This window comes from Marmota monax, unplaced genomic scaffold (assembly GCF_021218885.2).
Source record: "Marmota monax isolate L192 unplaced genomic scaffold, Marmota_monax_Labrador192_F-V1.1 WCK01_AAM20220418_F8-fsc00005, whole genome shotgun sequence".
Classification (NCBI taxonomy): domain Eukaryota; kingdom Metazoa; phylum Chordata; class Mammalia; order Rodentia; family Sciuridae; genus Marmota; species Marmota monax.
The window spans coordinates 10965585-10985592 of record NW_026692254.1 but is presented as its reverse complement, the minus strand read 5'-3'; the positions used below and the strand labels follow the sequence as shown (position 1 = coordinate 10985592).

Sequence of the window (20008 nt, the reverse complement as noted above, 5' to 3'; positions counted from 1 at the left end):
AAGACTTCTCCCCCGAGGAAGAAGGGGACCTGAAAGGCGGAATCCTTGGAAGGAGGAGGTCTTTCCTTTTTTATATCTAAGGTCTTCTTTTAGTCCTCCCACATTCCTGTCCTTTATTTCCCTCTATCCTGCAGTGATAGAATGCAGGTGGGACGGCCCAAAGGTGGGAGATAGGTGGACTGGAGGAGTAATCTGGGCAGGAAGGGCCTGGGGTGGCTTGATTAGCACCTCCCTGTTTGCTGGGAGCTACTTCTTTAACAGTTCCTTGGATGGATTCCAGGCCTTGGGGACATTAACATTTTAATTTCCCTAACTGCTGTTCTGGTTTCCTGGACTCCATTCGATAATGGTCTCCATTTTCTTTATCTTACTCAATATTAGACCCGATTTACCTAATTACACTAACTACCTATTGTTATGCTCGAATTCGGGACCCCCAAAAGACCACCAGAGATCAAGATCAATGTAAGCAGCAAAGAGGTGTTTATTGCGAGCTAGCTCGGTCCTCTGCGCGCACACACAGCAACTGGTGATACTGAGAGGCCCCGAGCCCAGGGTTTGCAGCAGTTTTATACATTCTTTGGAAGGCAGGGACCCCCACATACATCATAGCATCTCTTAGCAAATCATCACACACCTCGGGAAAATCAAATAACAACTCTAAAACATGATTAGCACATTCACTGGCGGGAACAAGTTGGGTAGGGGTGATTGGTTACTACAAGAGGGGGATTCATTTGAACTGATTGGTTTAAGCCAAGAGGGGTGTTCGTGCTGAACTACATGGTTTCCCAACACGATAAACTACTGGGAGGGTCATCTGGCATCCCAGGTATTTCCCTGTCTCATGCTGATTGGTGGCTGCTAGGGGGTTGCTATGAGTCCTCACCTAGCCTGACTGAGTCGGGACACCTGGCCAGCAGATCTCTCCTGGTATTTGTAGATAAACAACTTAGCAGGGTGGGAATGTGCCTAGGAGTGCTCTGTGGGTCTTTCCAAGGACAAAGGTGATGTCCCTTCCTTGGACAGGCTTTGCTCTGAGGTAGAGGCTGGTTTTTCACTATCTTTAAATCTGGCTTCAGTGGGAGCAACAGAGATATGCTCATTCAAGTTGTTTGCAAGATTTGGAAATCAGAATAACCTGCAGCTCTAACATCTGTGGTGCTGATACTGCCAGTTACTGATGAGTAACTGATGAGTTCTGCTTCCTCACATGTTGAAGTATAACACTAGAGAAGTACGCTGAGGTAAGCATATAAAGCAGGGTTTATTTTAAAAGGGTTTCCTGGTATCCCAAGAAGTGAGAGGTTTTGCCTTTTTTTTTATTAAATAATTGATTAATTAATTTAGTAGTTGCAGTTGGACAGAATGCCTTTATTTTATTTGTTTATTTTTATGTTGGTGCTGAGGATCAAACCCAGTTCCTCATGCATGCAAGGCAAGCACTTTGCCACTGAGCCATAGCCACAGCCCTGGTTTTGCCCTTTTTAATATGACCTGAGCTTCCTTTGTTCTTCCCCTTCTCTTTCTCCTTCCTGCAAATGTGACTAGGTCCAGGAAATACTCTGTGGGATGGCCAAAAGGTGGGAAACAGGTGAGCTGTAGGGGATGAGAATCCCTGGGACAACAGGTTGGAGCAGGGTCAGGTTCTTGATAAGGGTGGAGGAAGGGCTCTGAAGGAACTAACATTTCAATCCCTCCAGTCTCTGGATCTGACCCTTGCCTGTCTGCCTAACTCTAGCTTCAGAGCTATTTTGACCTAATAGCTCTTCTGTTGATTTATTTCTGCCTGGGTTTCATTGAAGCATAGAGAAAAGAGCACATAGCAAAATGTTCAGCACAAGGAATATTCCAAACTAAGCACACCTGTGTGACCTGACCCTTTGCTAATCTTCTTTACTTCAGTAACACTTTTTACCTAAAAATCCATTTTCTTTTATATCAAAAAGATATAAAAGCCCCTGAATGCCTGCTCATGTGCCTTTTGGTCCCTCTGTCACGAGAGGTTAACCACCATCCTGGCACTAATATCATAGGTTTGTTTTGCTTATTTCTGAACTTTACATAAATGAAAATATACTCTACATACTCAATACATAACTCTTTGTCTCCTTTTATTCAATATTATGTTGCTGAGATAATTTCACAATGTAATATCTATCAGTGGTTTGGTTCCCCCCCCCAAGGTCATATATTTTGTTGTATGATACTATTATGGTTTATTGGTCCTTTCTGTTTAAATGGGATCAGAATAATTTCCACTATTCTAGAAGAATAAATTATCATTATATGTTATAAATTGTTATTCTGCTAAGAAAAAAGATAGCATGTGAAATTAAAACATCTCAGACAAACTAAAAGTTTGGCATCAGTATATATAAGAAAAATGAAATTATAAATGTCATATTTTAAATAGATGGAAAATCATCCCAGATGCAAGGTCAGAAATGCAAGAAGAAATGAAAAACAGTGTAATTCTAAATGAACATCCACTAGGTAAAATTAAAATTAACATTTTTGAGGGTTGAAAATATAAAAAACTATAATTCATGGTAGCAAAGGTATCAAAGTCAGGAGTGTAGTAAGTGGACTTTTTAAGCATTATACCTGCTTTGCATTATCATAGAACATGGCAAGATTATTGATTAATAGTCAATTTTGTGAAACAAAGAATACATTTTGCAAGTTTCAAGATAATTAGTAAAAGAACGGAAAAGACTATATAACTTCTACATTAATAAAGAGAAAATGGAGTCCTAAAATATAACTATTTAAATATAAATATAAAAATATAATCAATGATCCAAACAACAGAATGAAAAGTACAAGCAAGTAGGTCAATTTGAAGGTACAAAATAGTGATTAAAATCCAAATATATCAGTAATTACATTAAGTATACATAGACTAAATATTTCAGTTAAAAGATAGTCTAGAAAAAAAAGAGCTATAATACTGCTCACAAGAGATAATCTGAAACAATAACATAAATAATTGGAGTTAAAAGTTTGATGAAAAGATGTGTCATATAAACACTGACAAAAAGAAAGTTGGGGTAATTTTTTGATATAAAAGAAAATGGATTTTTAGGTAAAAAGTGTTACTGAAGTAAAGAAAATTAGCAAAGGTTCAGTTCACTAAAGGGATGTAATATACATTCTGTGACCCAGGATTCCTGTTCTTAGGTATGTGCCGTGGAGAAATCACAAAGGTCATGTGAAGCATTGTTTAAATTAGGTTTGTTTTTAATAATTAAACACTGGGAACAGTGGAAAGGTATGTCAGTAGAACAATGGATTGATGGTGGCATGGTTATATAGGAGAATACTATGCAGCAGAGAAAATGAATGAAGTATACCTATGCACAGCAACTTAAATGAATATTGTAGAAGTAATGTTGAACCATAAAAGCAAGATAAAAACAAGAATTTTACAATTCCATTTAAATCAAATTCAAAAAAGAGCCCAAACCAAAACATGTTTTTTAAAACATGGATGGTCTGTTTCTTGATGGAAAGTGATATAATTAATATTTGTTTTATATGTATTAATATTTTATGGTCATCGGATTTCTTTTTTATACAGTGTTTTCTTCCTAATTTTTAGCATCTTTCTCATTTTTAGAGATGGGTCTCTCTGTGTTGCTCAAGCTGGGCTTGAACTCCTGGGCTCCAGTGATCCTCCTCCCTCAGCCTCCTAAGTAGCTGGGACTGTAGTACACACCACTGCATCTGGCTACTGTTTACTAGTTATGTTGATCTGCTTTTATAAAACTGTGTTTATTTGGTGGTGAGATTATGGTTCATTGTTGCCTTCTTATTATATTCTTCTATTGTAAATAATCTTAAGGACATATATGATAAGTACATATAGGAAAAAGTAAAACGAATGTTCTCAAACTATAAGGCAAATAATCAGTTGTTTCTGAGAAAAAAATGCAAAGGTTATCAAGTGGGTCTGTCTAAAGTAACATGGTCCTCTCTTAAACTCATACAGGTTAACTTTGAGGAATTTAAGGAAGGTTTTGTGGCTGTGCTGTCATCCACTGTTGGTGTCGGCCCCTTAGATGAAGAGAGTAGTTCTTTGGAATCAGGTAAGAGGGTTTCCTCCTGTCAGCTTTAGTTTCTTTTCATTACTCATGGCCTGAGTATAACCAAGCAGTTCTGTAAACTAAATTCTAACCCCACTTTCTGTCACTACCAAACTATGTAGACTTGGGCAAAACATTTGGACCTTTTCTCCTTTCATTTCCTCATCTGTAAAGTAGTGGCATTTAATGACATATGCTGTGCCTGCAGCGGATGGCTTCACCAGATGGAGTGTGAGATGGGTGTGGAGGAGGGAGCAGTGCAGTGCTGATGGAAGTGTGGCTTTCCAGGGCTCTCAGGGTTGCAAACAGTCAGGCTGTCGACCTGCACAGGACACCATGGCATCTACTTTGTCACAGATTCTTAGCTTTCCATCACGGTGATCAAAATACCTGACAAAAACAACTTAGAAAATGAAAGACTTATTTTGACTCATTGGTTTCATTCCATGGTCAGCTGGCTCCATTGTTTTGGGCCTTAGATGAGGCAAAATATAAGATCCCGGGGGTTTGTGGCAGAGGAGAACTGCTCAGCTCATGGAAACCAAGAAGCAGAGAGAAAGAGAGAGAGCAAGGGTCAGCAGTCACCAAAGGTCACCACCTGCCTGTAGTTTTCACCTCCTTTCCAGGAGTCCATTGAGATCATAAATCCATCAAATGCCCAGAGACATGTGATCTGCAAGGTGAAAGGTGATGCACAGTACTCATTTGTTACCACTGCCCTACTGGATGTGCTGTGGGACCAGTTTAGAGAGTATGAAATGGTGACCGGCAGTTCCTCTGTGCCCCACGGCATACTGGTCAGACAGGTGCATGGCTATGGAATTACAGTATTGGGCAGAAAAGAAACTGGCAGGGGACAAAGAGCTTGTGCCATGTGTATTCCGAGCTTTATGTATATTATTTCGATTCTGTTTCACCCTCATAGAAATCCTGTGGTGGTGTTATACCCACTATGCAGGTGACAAAACTGAGACCCTAGGTGGAAAGGGATTTGTCCATGATCTCACAGTTAGTAGTTGCTGAGGAGCCCCAATTTTCCAGCTTTAAACCCTTGTACATGGAACCCTGATTATTCCATTAGATGCTGTTTGGTCAGGCTCCCTTCTTACTCCTTGCTGGATGTAGAGACCTTGGGCACAGTGCAGGTTACAGGGAGACCTTCAGTCAAATCAGCCCCACTCAAACCATTTGCATGATCCTGTCAATGCCTTGTCTCACACCTTTCTCTCTAAGATGAGAAAAGGGCCACTTGCCTTTCCTGACTCACCGGAGTTTATAACACAATCAGAAATATCAAAGTGCCTTCAGAAAAGTGAGGCCCAGGGCTGGGGTTGTGGCTCAGTGGTAGAGCGCTTGCCCAGCATGTGTGAGGCACTGGGTTTGATTCTCAGCACTGCATATAAATAAGTAAAATAAAGATCCATTGACAACTAAAAAATATTTAAGAAAAGAAAAGAGAGACCCAGCCCTACTGCTGTCTACTCCCTTGTCTATACCAAACAACACAGGAAGACCTCTCTGCCATGTGGTGCTCTTAAGCTTAAAACTCTCCTTCTGTGCCACATGTTCTTACTTCTTACAAAGAAACAAACTCATTGAGGATCTGTGCTTTTTCTCATCAAGTCCAGTTTTCTTTTGGATTAGAATTTCAAAGCTTTCTTTAACAGAATGGTCCTATGCCCACCTGAGATACTGTTCCTCCTGCCAGTGGGTAGACTTCATCTCCTTGTCCTCCTCCATACACCCTTCTCTGCTAGCTAAAAGGCTGAATTGGTATATTTAGGCTGCACATTTTCTTTTTGTGCAAAAGATAGCCCTGAGAAAGACTCGAATCTCTGCTGACTCCTCTGCAAAGACTCTTGTCTTCCTCCCAGCACATGTTCCATCTACTTATTTTACCACCTGTATTCTGAAAGAAAAATTTCTAACTCCTAAACTCCCTTGATATTTGAGCTATCTTTTAATTTTTAAGCTTATATCATTTTTATAATGAATACAGTGCTTTCAATAAAGAATGACCATTATTATGTTTCTGACTCATTTACAGAATTTTTTTTTTATTAGTTACACATGACAGTACAATGATCTTGACATATCATATATTTGACTCAAATATATCAGGTGATATCCAAAAAATCAAAAAAAAATGTTTATTACAAAAAAATCATATATATAGCAATGGTTCCAAAGAAGTAATTTTTTTTGTCAGGAATAAACATTTGGACAGGAATCAAAGTTTTGGTACTATTTTTATGTACTTTTACTTATAGTGAATAATCTTTACACCATTTCTTCATTTTACTTTTTGGGATTAATCACAATTTATATATCTTCTAAAAGGGCACTAAAGGCAGAAAAATATTAATAGCTTATGTTTAAATTACCTACATTATTTGATCTTTCACTTTTTGAACAAAAAAAAATCTACATAAAACCATCTCAATAAATATCTGTATCTCTGGTTAAAAAAAAAAAAAGGCTGAACTGGTGCTGTGCACTTGTGGTATGGAGAGTCAAGGTCAGTCCTGCCTATGCTCTCCAGGGTTGAGCTTGGTTCAGTATTCCCCCACCCAACCCTTCTCATTGTGCTCACTGGCCTGCCCATCCCCCATGTGCATCCCATGTCCCCGGTGCCTTCAATCCCCTTCTTGCCCCCTCTGTTTCCTGCTGCTGCAGGGCTCTGGTCTCAGGCCCTGCTTGCCTCCTCTGCTCTAGTCAAGATGTCATCCTTTTCCTGATTTTCAGTCTCTTAGCTGCTCCTTCTTGTCACCCTCACTGTGATCAGAAAAATGTGCTTTGGATACTTTAGTGGCATCTAGAGTTTCACGAGGTGAGTATATATCTTGCATTTTGAAGATCACCCCTGCTTCCTGGTCATCTTTCTCCTTTTATTAAAGAAAAGCCAATATTGAACGTACAAATACATGCATTTTGCTTTTTTGGACTTTGTTACACTTTCTTCTGCTCTGTGTGTATTTCCTGCACATAGTGTGCAGGATTTTGGTGGAGTGTGTGCTCTCTACTCTGGGCTGCTGCAGGGTGTGTTGGGTCATGTGCCTCAGGTGCCCTGAGGGTGGTACAACAGGAGACAGGCCCAAAGTACACCGGAAAGATGCCAGTCCCAGGTGACTTATGGTGCTCCTCACCCCAGAGGGAGAGACCCTGTGATTCTGTGGGGACTGGAGAGCTGTTCCTGGCATTGTTGCCATTGCCCACTCCTCTGCCATTTTGTTTCTGTGCTGACAAGCCTCGTGGACTGTCGTCTGTAATGGAGAACCTGATGGAGGGTGGTTTCTCCATGGGCTTCTCTGATGAGAACGTTGAGGAGGATTATGAAAGAGCATGTGTTGTGCTGGGCAGCTTATTGCTCTAAGTAGCATGAAGGGAGGGTGGGCCTGAGCGTAGACAGAGGAGCAGGAACAGATGAGGGTGGATCGCACCATCCCCAGGTGTGCAGGTGTGTAGTTGAGGCCCAGGATGTGGCTACTGGCTGTGGTAGCCAGGGTCTTCTCTGTGGCAGGAGTGGTATTCCAGGAGGGTTGTGAGCACTCCTGAGTTTCCTCACCTTGGATGTGCCAGGGATTTCCACTTTCAATACCACCTCAGGGTGCCTCCTAAGCAGATAGGGAAGAAGAGGATCCCTGCCTCTCATCACCAGCTGCAGCTTGTGTGCAGCAGAGGCCAGAATCAAAAGCAAGAGCCTTTATTGGTTGCTCATTCACCCTTTGGGCAGCTCTTTATCAAGAGCCCTTCTCCACAGTTGTATTCAACCTGTGAACTTTGGTGAATTTTCTCACACATTCTCATTTTCTCTCTACTGACTTGGAAGCTTTTTCTGATCTTCAGCATGTCCCATGAGCTGTGTTCCCTCTGGGGAGTTTGCCAGGCCAGGCTTGTTGCTGACTGTTGCTTCAAATTGTCATTACTCATGCCTATGATGATTTTTGAAGTATCCCACTAGTCACGCATGTGGTTCCAGCTGCTGTCACTTCAGCATGTCCTAAGTAGATCTCTGCATCTTCCTCACTAAACCTTGTCTGTGGTTTTCATTTTCTGTCTCTGTCCCTGTTCCTCTGGTTGGCCCAAGACAGGTCTGCCATGAAGTGTTCCTCAGTTTTCTGGACAGACCTTGCCTCATTGGACCCATCACTTTATCTCCAGATATCCCCATTCTGGTTGTTTCTTCCCTCTCTGTACCCAGCCTTTACCTGCTATCCTCCCAACTCTCTTTCCTGCCCCACCCACGTACACTTTTTTTAGGATTGTACAGATGTATAGAACAGAGGTAGGAAGAAGGACGTGTAAGGTTTAGGGGATTCTCGCAAATCCTGGAACCAAATTCATGCTGCGTCTGCTCCAGACATTCAGACCTGCTGCAGGGTTGCAGAGAATCTCTTGGCTGTGTCTGGCCCACACCAACCCATGCCTTTCCAGCCCCATTGGGTGAATAGCTAAGAGAAGTAGTCATGAGATCTCCAGAGCAGTGTGTTCTTGAATGACTGGGAGGTTTTTTCTTTTTTTCCCCCTTTGCATAAAAAAATAGATTTTGTACTTCTTTTTTATTCTATAAACAAAAGCAAAATATGCTTGAAAAAAATGTAAATAGTACATGGAGTTTAGTGGAAAGTTCCCTCTCCCTGTTCTGGCTTTCTAAGTCTCCCACCCTCTGGTTTTAGGAGAGCCACTGTTAACCATTCATGCATTTTTCCAGATGTTTTCCTGTGTATAATGGCTCATCTTGATGCATATTCTTGTGTCAAATCTATAAATTTTTTGGAGGGTGTCCTATCACATGAGTGGGCCCAAAACCCACTTCATAGGCTCATCCCTCATATCTCCCATTTTCTTTTCAGCTGCCTCTTGTGCTGTCCCACCAAAATATGTGAGTGGCTCTAAGTGGTATGGCCGTCGGAGCCGGCCTGAGCGATGGGACTCTGCCGCTGAAGCCAAATACGTACCAGAGCAGCAAGCCAAGGCCAGCCTGAAGAGCCAGCTCCGACGTTCTGCATCTCTGGAAAGTGTGGAGGTGGGTCAGTCCTCCCTTCCCGCCTCAGGTTGCCCAGTGTTGGGAAACCAGTGTTTCACTTCATCAGTCCCATATGATAACCAGAGGATATGTGGAGGGCAGCCACGTTCCTGGGCATCTTAAGTTGCCTGAAGCTAAGGTTCACGTTGAGAGTAACATTTCCTTCTAATTGTCTTGGGTCTGATTATCTTTGGGGTAATCTTGGCCACAGAGCACTCTTTTTCAGTTGATACTTTGTTCCCTCCCCTCCTTCCATCACCACCTTCCCTATCACTGCAAGAAGGTGATTTTTATGAAAATGTGCAGAGGGATAGAAATGGGAAAATGCCTTTGACGCAGCCTCAAAATTTGGAATATGGATGCACCAAAACAATGGTCTTACCAGTCTCAAACACTTAGAATATAACAAGATCCCTCTTGGGGTCTTAGGAGTTGATTCTTCTACCTGCCCTGAGCCTTTTGCCCCAAGTGTCTGGAATTGGTCAAGGAAACCAGCTCTCCTTGGAGGCAGGTCCACAGTTTTTCAGTTAATCATTGATTCATTAGACCCACATTTTAAGGATTCCAGAAAGTCCTAGCTCTTGTTCTCTGTGAACCAACTTCTGACAGATGGGGCCAGATTTGGGAACTTATCTTTAATAAGAGTTCTGGGGCCCAGACTGATTAGTTTATATTGTGAACATTTGTTGACGCAAAGAAAAAAAAAAAAAACATACTTAAACATTACAACTCTTCTCTCAGGGGCCTGCTATATCTGTGTAACACTATAACACTAACAGATCCAGGACATTCCTTTTGTATTTATTTTGAAAAATTTGTGTCTCAGGCACAGAGGGTTGAGTTAATCTACTCCTGGGCTTAAAGTGTGTCATCTTTGTTTGTGCTGTTCTGCTTCTTAAGTTATCTTTGACCCCCAAAATGTGAATGCAGGGAAACCTGACTTGTTTGTTGAATTGAACTTATTAGAAAAATGAGGTTAACTGTTTATCACCAATTGGATTCTGACCCTTGAGAGTTAATGACAGCTTTGAAGGTCATTCCAGGTGTTCATTTGGAATCTGTTAGGGGGCTGCGCAGTACTTGTTTGAAGCAAACTCTGTGATCTGCTGACTTGGTCACTGAAACATGAGGTTTTTACTTATATCATGCACTTTTCAATGGCCCTGCCTGCTCTGCTGTCTTAGGCCCAAGCTTGTGAAGGCCACTGAAGTGTCAAGTGCTTGCTATGCATTGTGCTGTCCCCAGAGACCTTGGAGGGATGCAAGGTCTATTTGATGAACGGATGTGGATGAAAAAGGACAGTGCAGAAGGTGATGATGTCACAAGCTCTTTTGGAGATTATGTCTCATAACTGAAACATTGACTAGTTCCTGTTGAGTGCTGGTGTCTGAAGTCAACAGCATCACGTTGTACTGTTTTAGGGAGAATATTTCTCTTCTGTTACAGTGTGAGGGCTTCACTGTGTTTTCAGTGTAACCTGCTGGTGATTGGTTGTGTTGAGGAGCCCTCAGTGTGCAGAATGAGGAATGCGACCATCTTCATGTCCAAGCCCTTCACATCTGAGAGGGCATTGATCCAGAGGCATGCTGCATACTGTTCTGTGGGGACCACACCCTGCAAGTCCTCAGCCTAGGGGTGCTTGCTTGACATGCAGCCTCCATTGTCCTTCTCCCACCCAAAGCATCCTGTTCTCTTTGTTCTGATGCTCCACCCACTGTGTTATCCACTGGAGGACTCACATCTTTTTCCTTACATTTTTCCAGAGTCTCAAGTCAGATGAAGAAGCCGAGAGTGCTAAAGAGACTCAAAATGAATTATTTGAAGCACAAGGTAATGTCATAGCATCCTATTTGGTGTTCTCTGCCTTTGACCAGGGCTTTGAAAACTCAAAGAGCTGGATCCATGGACAAGGCACAGCCACAAGAAGAACTTCTTGGGAAATGCATGCTCTGGGTGGTGTTCCTGGTAGACCCCTTCTCTAAGAGCTTTCAGAATGTTGGTATCAAAGCCATGAGGTGGTCAGCTTTCCCTGATGTCAGATCTTGATGCAGAAGCCACTGAACAAGGGAGCAATGTGATTCTACCATGCTTCATGGTTTGTGAGTACTGGTATGATCTCAACTGGCAGGTTTGGGTCATGCCCAGGACTGGCCCTGCTCATTCTTCCTAGCATGCTAAGCCTGGACAAAGCTGCTCTTTGATGTGAAGGAGCTGTCTTAGCACCCACCAAGTTACTATCCTTTCCCTAGATACAGTGTAAGACATGGTCCTGTTCCTTAAGAGCTTTATATAGCAACAGAGGCCAATAGTTGGAGTACAAGAGCAAATCATAGTCTATTAGCACAACACTGCAGAGCTGGAAAATGGAAGGCTCTGCTGTTTGTGTTGCTGTGGCACTGTCTTGAGACCCAGAGCTGGGAAAGGAAGCTGGGTGCACAGGAGTGAGTGGGACCTGAAATCTAGCCTCACCTTTCTAGAGTGTCACATGTGAAACATGCTCCTGTGGATACAGAAGCATTTTGGAAGTTCATGCAAAAAACTCTTCATAGTTGTCTTTGAGGAGAGAAATGGAAGCTCTTCGGACAGGGACTTCTTTTTTACTTTATCTTGTAATGATATAAGAATATCATTCTTTTTTTTTAAGAGAGAGAGAGAATTTTTTTAAATTTATTTTTTAGTTTTCGGTGGACACATCTTTATTTTTATGTGGTGCTGAAAATTGAACCCAGCGCCCTGTGCATGCCAGGCGAGCACGTTACTGCTTGAGCGACATCCTCAGCCCATAAGAATATCATTCTAATGATATAAGAATTCTAGAGTGTTAACTGGGGAGTCAAGACCAATGACCATGGCAAACATTGTAAAACATAGATAACAGTAGAGTATGTGATGCTGCAGAAGTGAAAAAATGATGATGTAGGTGTGGCCTCCCACCTACATCATGCACCCATGTCAAACCTGAGGAACTGCCCCAGGAGGGCAAATCTCCAGGCACCTCTTCTCTAGCACAGCCCAAGCAAGGCCCAAAGGTGAGGGACTGAGTGAGCTTGAGAACAAAAGCAAGCTTTATGCCAGGCCTTCAGGTTGTAGAGATCAAACTTCTTGTGACACTGTTGTAGAGATTTTCTGAGAAATGAACTGACTAGAGTACCCAGGAAAAGTTTGGAGAAGGTGAAAAGGTAGAAGGGGCTCCATAATATGTCCAGGGCCTCTCCTGAGACATGCAAAAGCTGAATCTGAAATTGTGTGAAGGATCACTCACAGGTCTGGGTTTGGGGCCTTGGGTGAAAATTGCCTCAGAGTGGCTGGGTTTCATCATAGCATATGTCTCAGGGCCTCCAGTGCACATGATCCCACAAGGAAGGCTGGGGTTGCCTCCTAGCACATTGGCCAAAAGTCATGTAAGCATCCCTTCTGCCATCTTGGTTGGAACTGTCACAAGACTCCCTAGATTGGAGGAGAGGGGCCACATATTCCATGTTCTAATGGCAGGAGTGTCAAAGAATTCGGAAGCCATGCTTTTAAACTGCTATTGGGGAAATTTGAAAGGAAGAAGACGGGTATTTCAGAAGAGGGAAGGAGTTAGAATGGGAGGATGTTATGTGCATCAATAAACAGGAAAACTGGACGTTTCGAGAAACATGTAGGGAACAAACTGAGGTCCTTAAAGTCAGACACCTGTGCAGCATGAGGGAAAGCAGGAAACTCTCGATGTCTTTGAAGAGGACAGTGGTGGGAGGAACTAATGCTTTGGGGTACAGGGCCACAATGATAGGGAGGAAGAGTCTGGAGCTGGCTGACCATAATGGAGCTGTCTTCAGACTATGGGAGGTCTCTTGCTCCCCGAGTTGATTAAGGAACTGAGAGGTGCCTGTTGGGCAAGTGGATAGGGCTGGTAGAGGTGAGAAGCTACCCCAGGAAGCTATTGGCCACTGGCTGTGCTTTATCCCATCTGTGGGTTCTGGGCAGAATCTATGGCTGTCAGTGTCCTGCTCCCCAAAACCCTCACCCTTGGGCAGGGTACCCTGTGATTTCCGTCACACTGGGCTGCAGGTCATTTCCCGTGTTTTCCTCAACAGCATCATTTCCCCACATCATTCATAAGCATATAGGCCTACCATTTCTTGGGGGGACAATGGCTTTCATACTACTAGTTGCATTAGGAAAGTAATTAATGTCAACATGGCTCATCTACCTGACAGATCCAGACCACTGAAACAGAACTTGCATTGCTTCAAGTCTGCTTTCAGTGGAAGTGACCCTTCCTCCTGCAATGGGCTGGGCAATGTGAATGGCTTGTAAAGGGGCATATCTGTCTCAGGATAGCTCACCATAGATACATCCTCAAGGATGCCCCAATGTCTGTCCTCCTCCACAAGTTTTAAACACATCAGGAAGCCAATCAGCTGAAGAGGAAAGGTTACACATGGTAGAGTCTTCTCATTGCTGAGCCTGAGGAGCAAGTATGTTGGGCTTCACTGTATTCTTCTTTTTGGGTGGGTTTGAGGAGTTTCAAAATTAAATTGTTAAAAAGCTGGTCTTGGGCTGAGGGTATAGCTCAGTGGTATAGTACTTGCCTAGCATGTGTGAATCCTTGGGTTCAATCCCCAGCACTTCAAAAAGAGAAAGAAATATTGATTTATGGAAGTAAAAATAAAAAAGAAAAAGACTTAGAAAAGCTGGCCTTTTGTTATAAATAGAGCCGTCTTTTAAGTACTTGAAGTGGTCAGACTTTAGTAAGTTACCTTCCACAAAGCCTTCCTCAGGTAGAGCAGATTTTTCCCTCAACATTCTGTTAGGAAAATTCTTTTTTTTTTTTTTTTTTAAATATTTATTTATTTTTAAGTTTTAGGTGGACACAATATCTTTATTTTACATTTATGTGGTGCTGAGGATCGAACCCAGTGCCTCATGCATGCTAGGCGAGCACTCTACCGCTGAGCCACAACCCCAGCCCCAGGAAAATTCTTAAACACATAATGGAAAGAACGGGTACTATGAACCCATGATGTACCTACCACCTAGGCTCTACCTGGAAACATCTGTTTTTCAACTCCCGTGTGTGCACCTGTCCTTCCACTGGTCCATCTGATTTCTGAATAAATTGCCAGCATTGATGTGCTTCCCCTAGATGCTTCAACTTGGAACACAGGCTTTAATTATTGTTGGCATTTTTCCTCCAGCTTTACTTGATTGACAGATACAAATATATTTAAACTGCATATATTTAAACTATACAACATGATGATTTGACATATGTAATATACTATGAAATGATTATGTAGCAAACCCTTGCCTCACATAGTTACTTTTATATGTATTTCCTGAGAGCACTTCAGATCTCTTTTCACATATTTTGGTGGTCAATACGTGATTATTAACTGTGGTTACTATATTGTACATTAGGTTTCCAGTACTTAATCATCTTATAACTGAAGCTTTGTATTCTTTAGCCAACATCTTTTTTTCCCCCAGACAGCCCAGCCCAGCCCCTGGTAACCTCCATTATACTCTCTATTACCAAGAGTTCCATGTATTCCACTTATATGTGGAACCATGCAGTTTTTGTCCTTCTGTGCCTGGCTTATTTCACTTAGCATAATGTCCTCCAGATCTATCCGTGATGTCACAAATGGTAAGATTTCCTTGTCCTCTTCCTTCCTGTCCCTACCTTCCCCCTCCCCACCCATCTCTTTTTGGTACCGAGGATTGAACTCAGGGGCACTTAACCACAGAGCCACATCCCCAGTATTTTATTGAGAGACAGGGTCTTACTGAGTTGTTTAGCACCTCACTGTTGCTGAGGCTGACTTTGAACTTGTGATCCTCCTGTCTCAGTCTCCCGATCTGCTGGGATTACAGGTGTGCGCCACTGCACCCAGCTCCCACCTTCTTTTTAAGGCTGAATATTTTATTGTGTATTTATCAGGGTTTAACTGTGAATCTCCTTTGCTTCAGGCCAGCTGCAAACCTGGAGTTCTGAGGTCTTTGGGAGCTCCCAAAAGCCCTGCAGTCCCTCCTTGGACTCACCTGAGAGGCAGGTACGGGGCATCTGGGAAGAGTTGGGGGTTGGCAGCAGTGGCCACCTGAATGAGCAGGAATTGGCTGTGGTCTGCCAGAGCATCGGACTCCATGGACTTGAGAAAGAGGTGAGACCCTAGCAACTTTGTTGTGGTCATAGTTTAGTGTTGGGTCTGGAAAATCCCTTCACCCTTCAGACACTGGAACAGTTCTAACAATTTCTGATCTAAAGTCATTTAGTGGCTCCCAATGCTTCTGCCCAAAGCTAAACCCCCAGATACCTCGCAAATTTATTATGCTGTCAAACATGCTGGGGACTTCTAATGCCTTCACTCAAAATCCTCCTTTGTCTGGAATGAACACCCTTTCCCTTCTCAGCATGACCCCCTTCTACTTCTCAACCCGGTACAGTATCTCTGAGCCTGCCTGTATTCACAGCAGCTGGTGGCTCCCATCCTGAGTAGGTGCTGGATGGAGGGCAGTCATGGCGCTGGGCAGGTCCTACCTTGTTAAGGGTTGTTTGTAGCCTTGTGCCCTTGTAGGTCTGTGAACCATGGGACCAGGCCATGCTTCCTGTGTACATCTCCTCAGGGTCCAGCAAGTTTCTGTCCCCAGTAGACACTGAGTATTTGAGGAATTAGAAAGTTTAGATGCTGCTGTCTCAAAGTGGGCCTGAACCCAGTGAGGCTATGTAAGTTTCACAAGACAGAGTCAGGAGGCCTTAGGAAAGTGGCCTGGACACCTTTGAGTTTGGAAAAGGACAAGCAGACTGCCTTTGCTGGGTGCTTGGAGCCAGAAGGAGGGAGGGAGGTAACCTGAAGGTGGTGGTCTTTGTCTAGGAACTTGAAGACCTGTTTAACAAACTGGATCAGGATGGAGATGGCAGAGTGAGTCTTGCGGAATTCCAAGTTGGCCTGTTCAGTCATGAGCCTGCTTCACTTCTGGAATCTTCTACCCTGCTCAAATCAAACAAGCCCTGGTCTCATTGTCAGGTAAAATGTAGCAATTAAATCTCAAAATCCAGCAGTAACTGTTGTCATTCCCTGATGACTGAGGATGCTGGCCTCTCTGCTGCTGTCACCACTTGAGCTGCTCAGGAGCTGGCTCAGTGTGTGCACACGTGAAGCTATGTGGCTTAGATTTTGGAACCACACAGACCTGGGGGTGAATCAGTGTTGCTTTTTCCAGCTGGGCATCACAGGATGAGTTACTCATTTTCTCTGAGCTTTAGTCCCATCTGTAAGATGGAGACAGTCAAGTCAACTATTTTAGGGGTTCTGGAGGATAATGAACAATGCACGGTACACAGCATTTCCTCAGTGAGTCTTCTCAGTTGTAGGTGTGGTAATATGTTCCGAAAGAGAACTCCCTCCTTTCCCTTCCCTTCCCCATTGGGTATTGAGAGTTGGCTCCTGAAGGCTTCTGCTGTATCTTATCTAGAATTGGTCCTCAGTGTTCCTTAGCTGAGTTCTCCCCATTTTGTAGTCCTGCATTTTATCTTTTTCACAGATCCTGTCTCCAGGGGCTGGGGAGAGTGAATTTCAGGCAGCTATTTAAATTAGGATTTTTTTCAGTGAACACTAGCCTAGCACTGTTTCTCTCAGCACTGGGACAGGATGGCACGGTTGCTCTGAAGATGTAGTGTGGATGCTTCTTTGCTGGTGGCATCATGTAGAACCAGTAGTGCTGTCTTTTACCAGGGGTGGGTACATCTGACTAGAGTTAATGAGAACAGGTGAAGAAGAAACTCAGCAGCCAGTGTTGCAGAGAGGTGTTAGCCCTACAGGTGAGAAAGACTGGAGAACCAGTGAGTCATGTTCCATGCTGGTCAAGTTAGTCACCGCCTCTGAATAAAGCTGTCCCTGTTTGCCACTGTTGGCCTCTGGCGCAGGGTCTTAGAGTAGCTGTGGCTCTTTCCAAAGGGGTCATCATTCACCCCTAGGCCCCAGGCTGACAACTGAAGAGGACTGAGGGTCCCACATTTCCCATCAGTGGACTCCTTACCCAGCAGCCTAACCTGCTGAGGTCCTGCAGTTACAGATGTGCTAGAGGCTGCAGCCCCTCCCAGTGCAGCACGGCCCTCTCACTTCTGTTCTTGGTAAGCTGCTCCTGTTCTCCTGGGCATTGCAGACACTGAGTCATCTTCCCTCATCATCCCACACTCTGCAGTGTACATGCACACTACACACGCTCACACACACACACACACACACACACACATACTGCAAACCCACATTGTTCACTGTTCATGTGCACTCACTGTTTATACATCCACATCCATTGTATTTGTGTACCCCGTGTATACATACTGCATTCACACACATCCACTGTATACAGACATCCATCAAGGCTGTCACAGATACCATGCAGGGCAGGGAGAAGATATTCCTGTGTGTGGAGGGAGGCTAGGGGTGGTGAGCAGAGGTCTCTGATATTCAGGAAGTGCTGCCATCCCTAGTCCTTTAGTCCCAGACAACAGAGGCTTATTGGGAAGGACCCTACCTGGGGCAGAAAACAGCATGGAAATCATTCTTGCCCTTTAAATTCTTATACTACTGAAGTCTTAGAGGCAGCTTTCTGGCTGAGAGATTATGCCTTCTTTATAAAACTCACTAACACTCCTCAACCATGAGCTGTGGGTCTCTGAGTTGTAAGGAAATATTATTCTTCATGGGCCATTTCTTTTCTTCTTTTTGGGCCTCTCATTTCTTTTCTCGAAGTTAATTTACCTGGCATGGCATGTACCTTCCCAGGCTCTTCCTTTGTAAGGCCAGGTGCACACTGTCACCACCTGAGAGGAGAAGTGTCAAAACCCCTTTATGGTCTCTCTGTTAAGTGATGTGCTGGCCAGGACTGATGGTAGGCCACCCAGATATAAGGCCTCAAACGGACAGTACTAGAGCAGATGCCTGAGGGTCATTGAGAGAGCCCCCGGTCAGGGTCCCTGGGTGCAGATCCCTGGTCTTTTCCCTGCAGATCCATGTGATTTTAGACATATCCTATGATGGTACCCTGCCTCTTTTGTCTAGGAAAAGGAGCTAATGATAACCTGAGTTGTTCTTGTTTTATACCTCAATGAGAAGGTAATGTGCTGAGCACAGGCTGGTGAGGGTGGAAAGCCATTAAAACATGTAGACGCTCTGGCTTCCAGTCACCCATGTGCTCAGGGTATCTTCTTTTTCCATTGTGCAGGTCCCAACAGAGAATGGCTGCCACACTACCCCTACCACTTCGTCCCTTGTGTCTGTGTGCTCAGGCCTGCGCTTCTTCTCCAATGTTGATGATGGTAGTGGCTTTGCCTTTCCTGAGCAGATCATCACCACCTGGGCACAGGAAGGGATTCAGAATGGCAGGGAAATCTTGCAGGTTTGAAACTGGCCATTCACAGCTGCCCTGGTGGGTGGCATCCAGGGACAGTTGGGCTGGGTGGGGGTCATGTTTCCACAGAGAAAGATAGAAAAAGCACCTCATGCAGGGACAGGGCAGGACATGTTCTCTGTGCAGAAAATCCCTTATAGGCAAGTCTTGGAGGAAACATCTTTTCCTTCAATTTCTGCTATTATTATATAGGAAATTTAAATCTTAAAAGATAATATATAAAATACAAAGAAAATAAGAGTCTCAAAAAGTGCATTTGAAGGTAAGTTCCATTGTCTACATACTTTACCCCATTGCTACACAAAGGAGGAAAGTGCCACAAATTTGTGAAGAGGTCTAATGTGTGTCACCGTCACCAGTGTTCCTAAAGAGTCCATGGTGAGCCGTAATTGCTCACAAAGCCCCCTGCCACAGTTTCCTCTTCCCACAGACCCTTCCCTGCCAGGGGTCGAAAGTCAGAGGCTTCTTGTACTTTACCACCCTCCTCCTGTTTTTTGGGCCACCCAGGAAGCTTCCTTCCGGGGCCACAGGGCCAGCCCTCAGGATTTGGAGAGAGCTCTGCCCTGGAGTGGCAGAGTCAGAGGCTCACAGGGAACAGATGGCTGAGGGGAAGATTGCCTTGGGGACATGCCATGAGTTAGATTTATTATTTTCTTTTTAAAAATACCTTTATTTTATTTATTTATTTTTATGTGGTGCTAAGGATAGAACCCAGTGCCTCCCACATGCCGGGCAAGTGCTCTACCACTGAGCTACAGCGCCAGCCCTAGATTTATTATTTTCATTTCCAAATTTCACTTTCCATTATTAAAAAAAAAAATTGTCTACTAGCTGGGGCTCTGTGAGCATAACTGTAATCCCAGCTACTCAGGAGGCTGAAGTAAGCAGATTGCAGTTTTGAGGCCAAGCTCAGCAAATTAGCAAAGACCCTATATCAAAATAAAACTTTAAAAAAAAGAACTGGGGATACAGCTCAGTGGCAGAGGGACCCTGAGCTTAATCTTCAATACTATTTTAAAAAAATTGTTAGTACAGAAACCTATAAAATAAGAAAGTAAGTCTGTCCTTGTTTTGTTTCCATTCCTGGAGGTCCAAGGCAGGTGCAACAACTGACAGTTTGGTGGGTATTCTGTAGTTTTTTTTTTTTCCTGGAACACAAAAAATAAATGTATTAATACATTCTATTTAAAACTTTTTTCAAAATTGATATCATACCATGTATCTTGCTAATTTATGTGACCTTTCCCCACTCTCAGGCAGTGTAAGTTGTTTCCAAAGTTTTCCTTATTAGAAATATCAGCATTTATAAAAATATTCTCATGCTTCTGTGCTGGAAATTTTTTGTGTGTGTTAAAATTACACATTTTAACTCTTCCTAGGCTCTGTCTTGTTGCTTCCAAAAACATCCCTGTTAGCATAAACCAACAGAGCATGAAGGAGTCCAAAAACAGCCTTTCAGTCTGCCTGCGTCTGTGGGCGGAGACCCTCTGGAGGC

At 43.5% G+C, this 20008-nt stretch overlaps 1 protein-coding gene across 6 annotated transcripts in view; it reads left to right on the top strand.

Annotated features, from left to right (window-relative positions):
• Ninl (ninein like) overlaps positions 1–20008 on the top strand; it is a 155822-nt gene that overhangs the window by 85044 nt on the left and 50770 nt on the right. For 4 of the 6 annotated variants that reach the window (XM_046435486.2, XM_046435496.2, XM_046435518.2 and 1 more), the window contains 6 exons: positions 3995–4091; positions 8942–9114; positions 10878–10944; positions 15073–15263; positions 15975–16127; positions 18328–18501. In XM_046435486.2, the coding sequence (XP_046291442.1) occupies positions 3995–4091; positions 8942–9114; positions 10878–10944; positions 15073–15263; positions 15975–16127; positions 18328–18501 (855 nt within the window). The remainder of the gene's footprint in view (positions 1–3994; positions 4092–8941; positions 9115–10877; positions 10945–15072; positions 15264–15974; positions 16128–18327; positions 18502–20008) is intronic. The other 2 variants (XM_046435507.2, XM_058576594.1) reach the window with 2 other exon arrangements.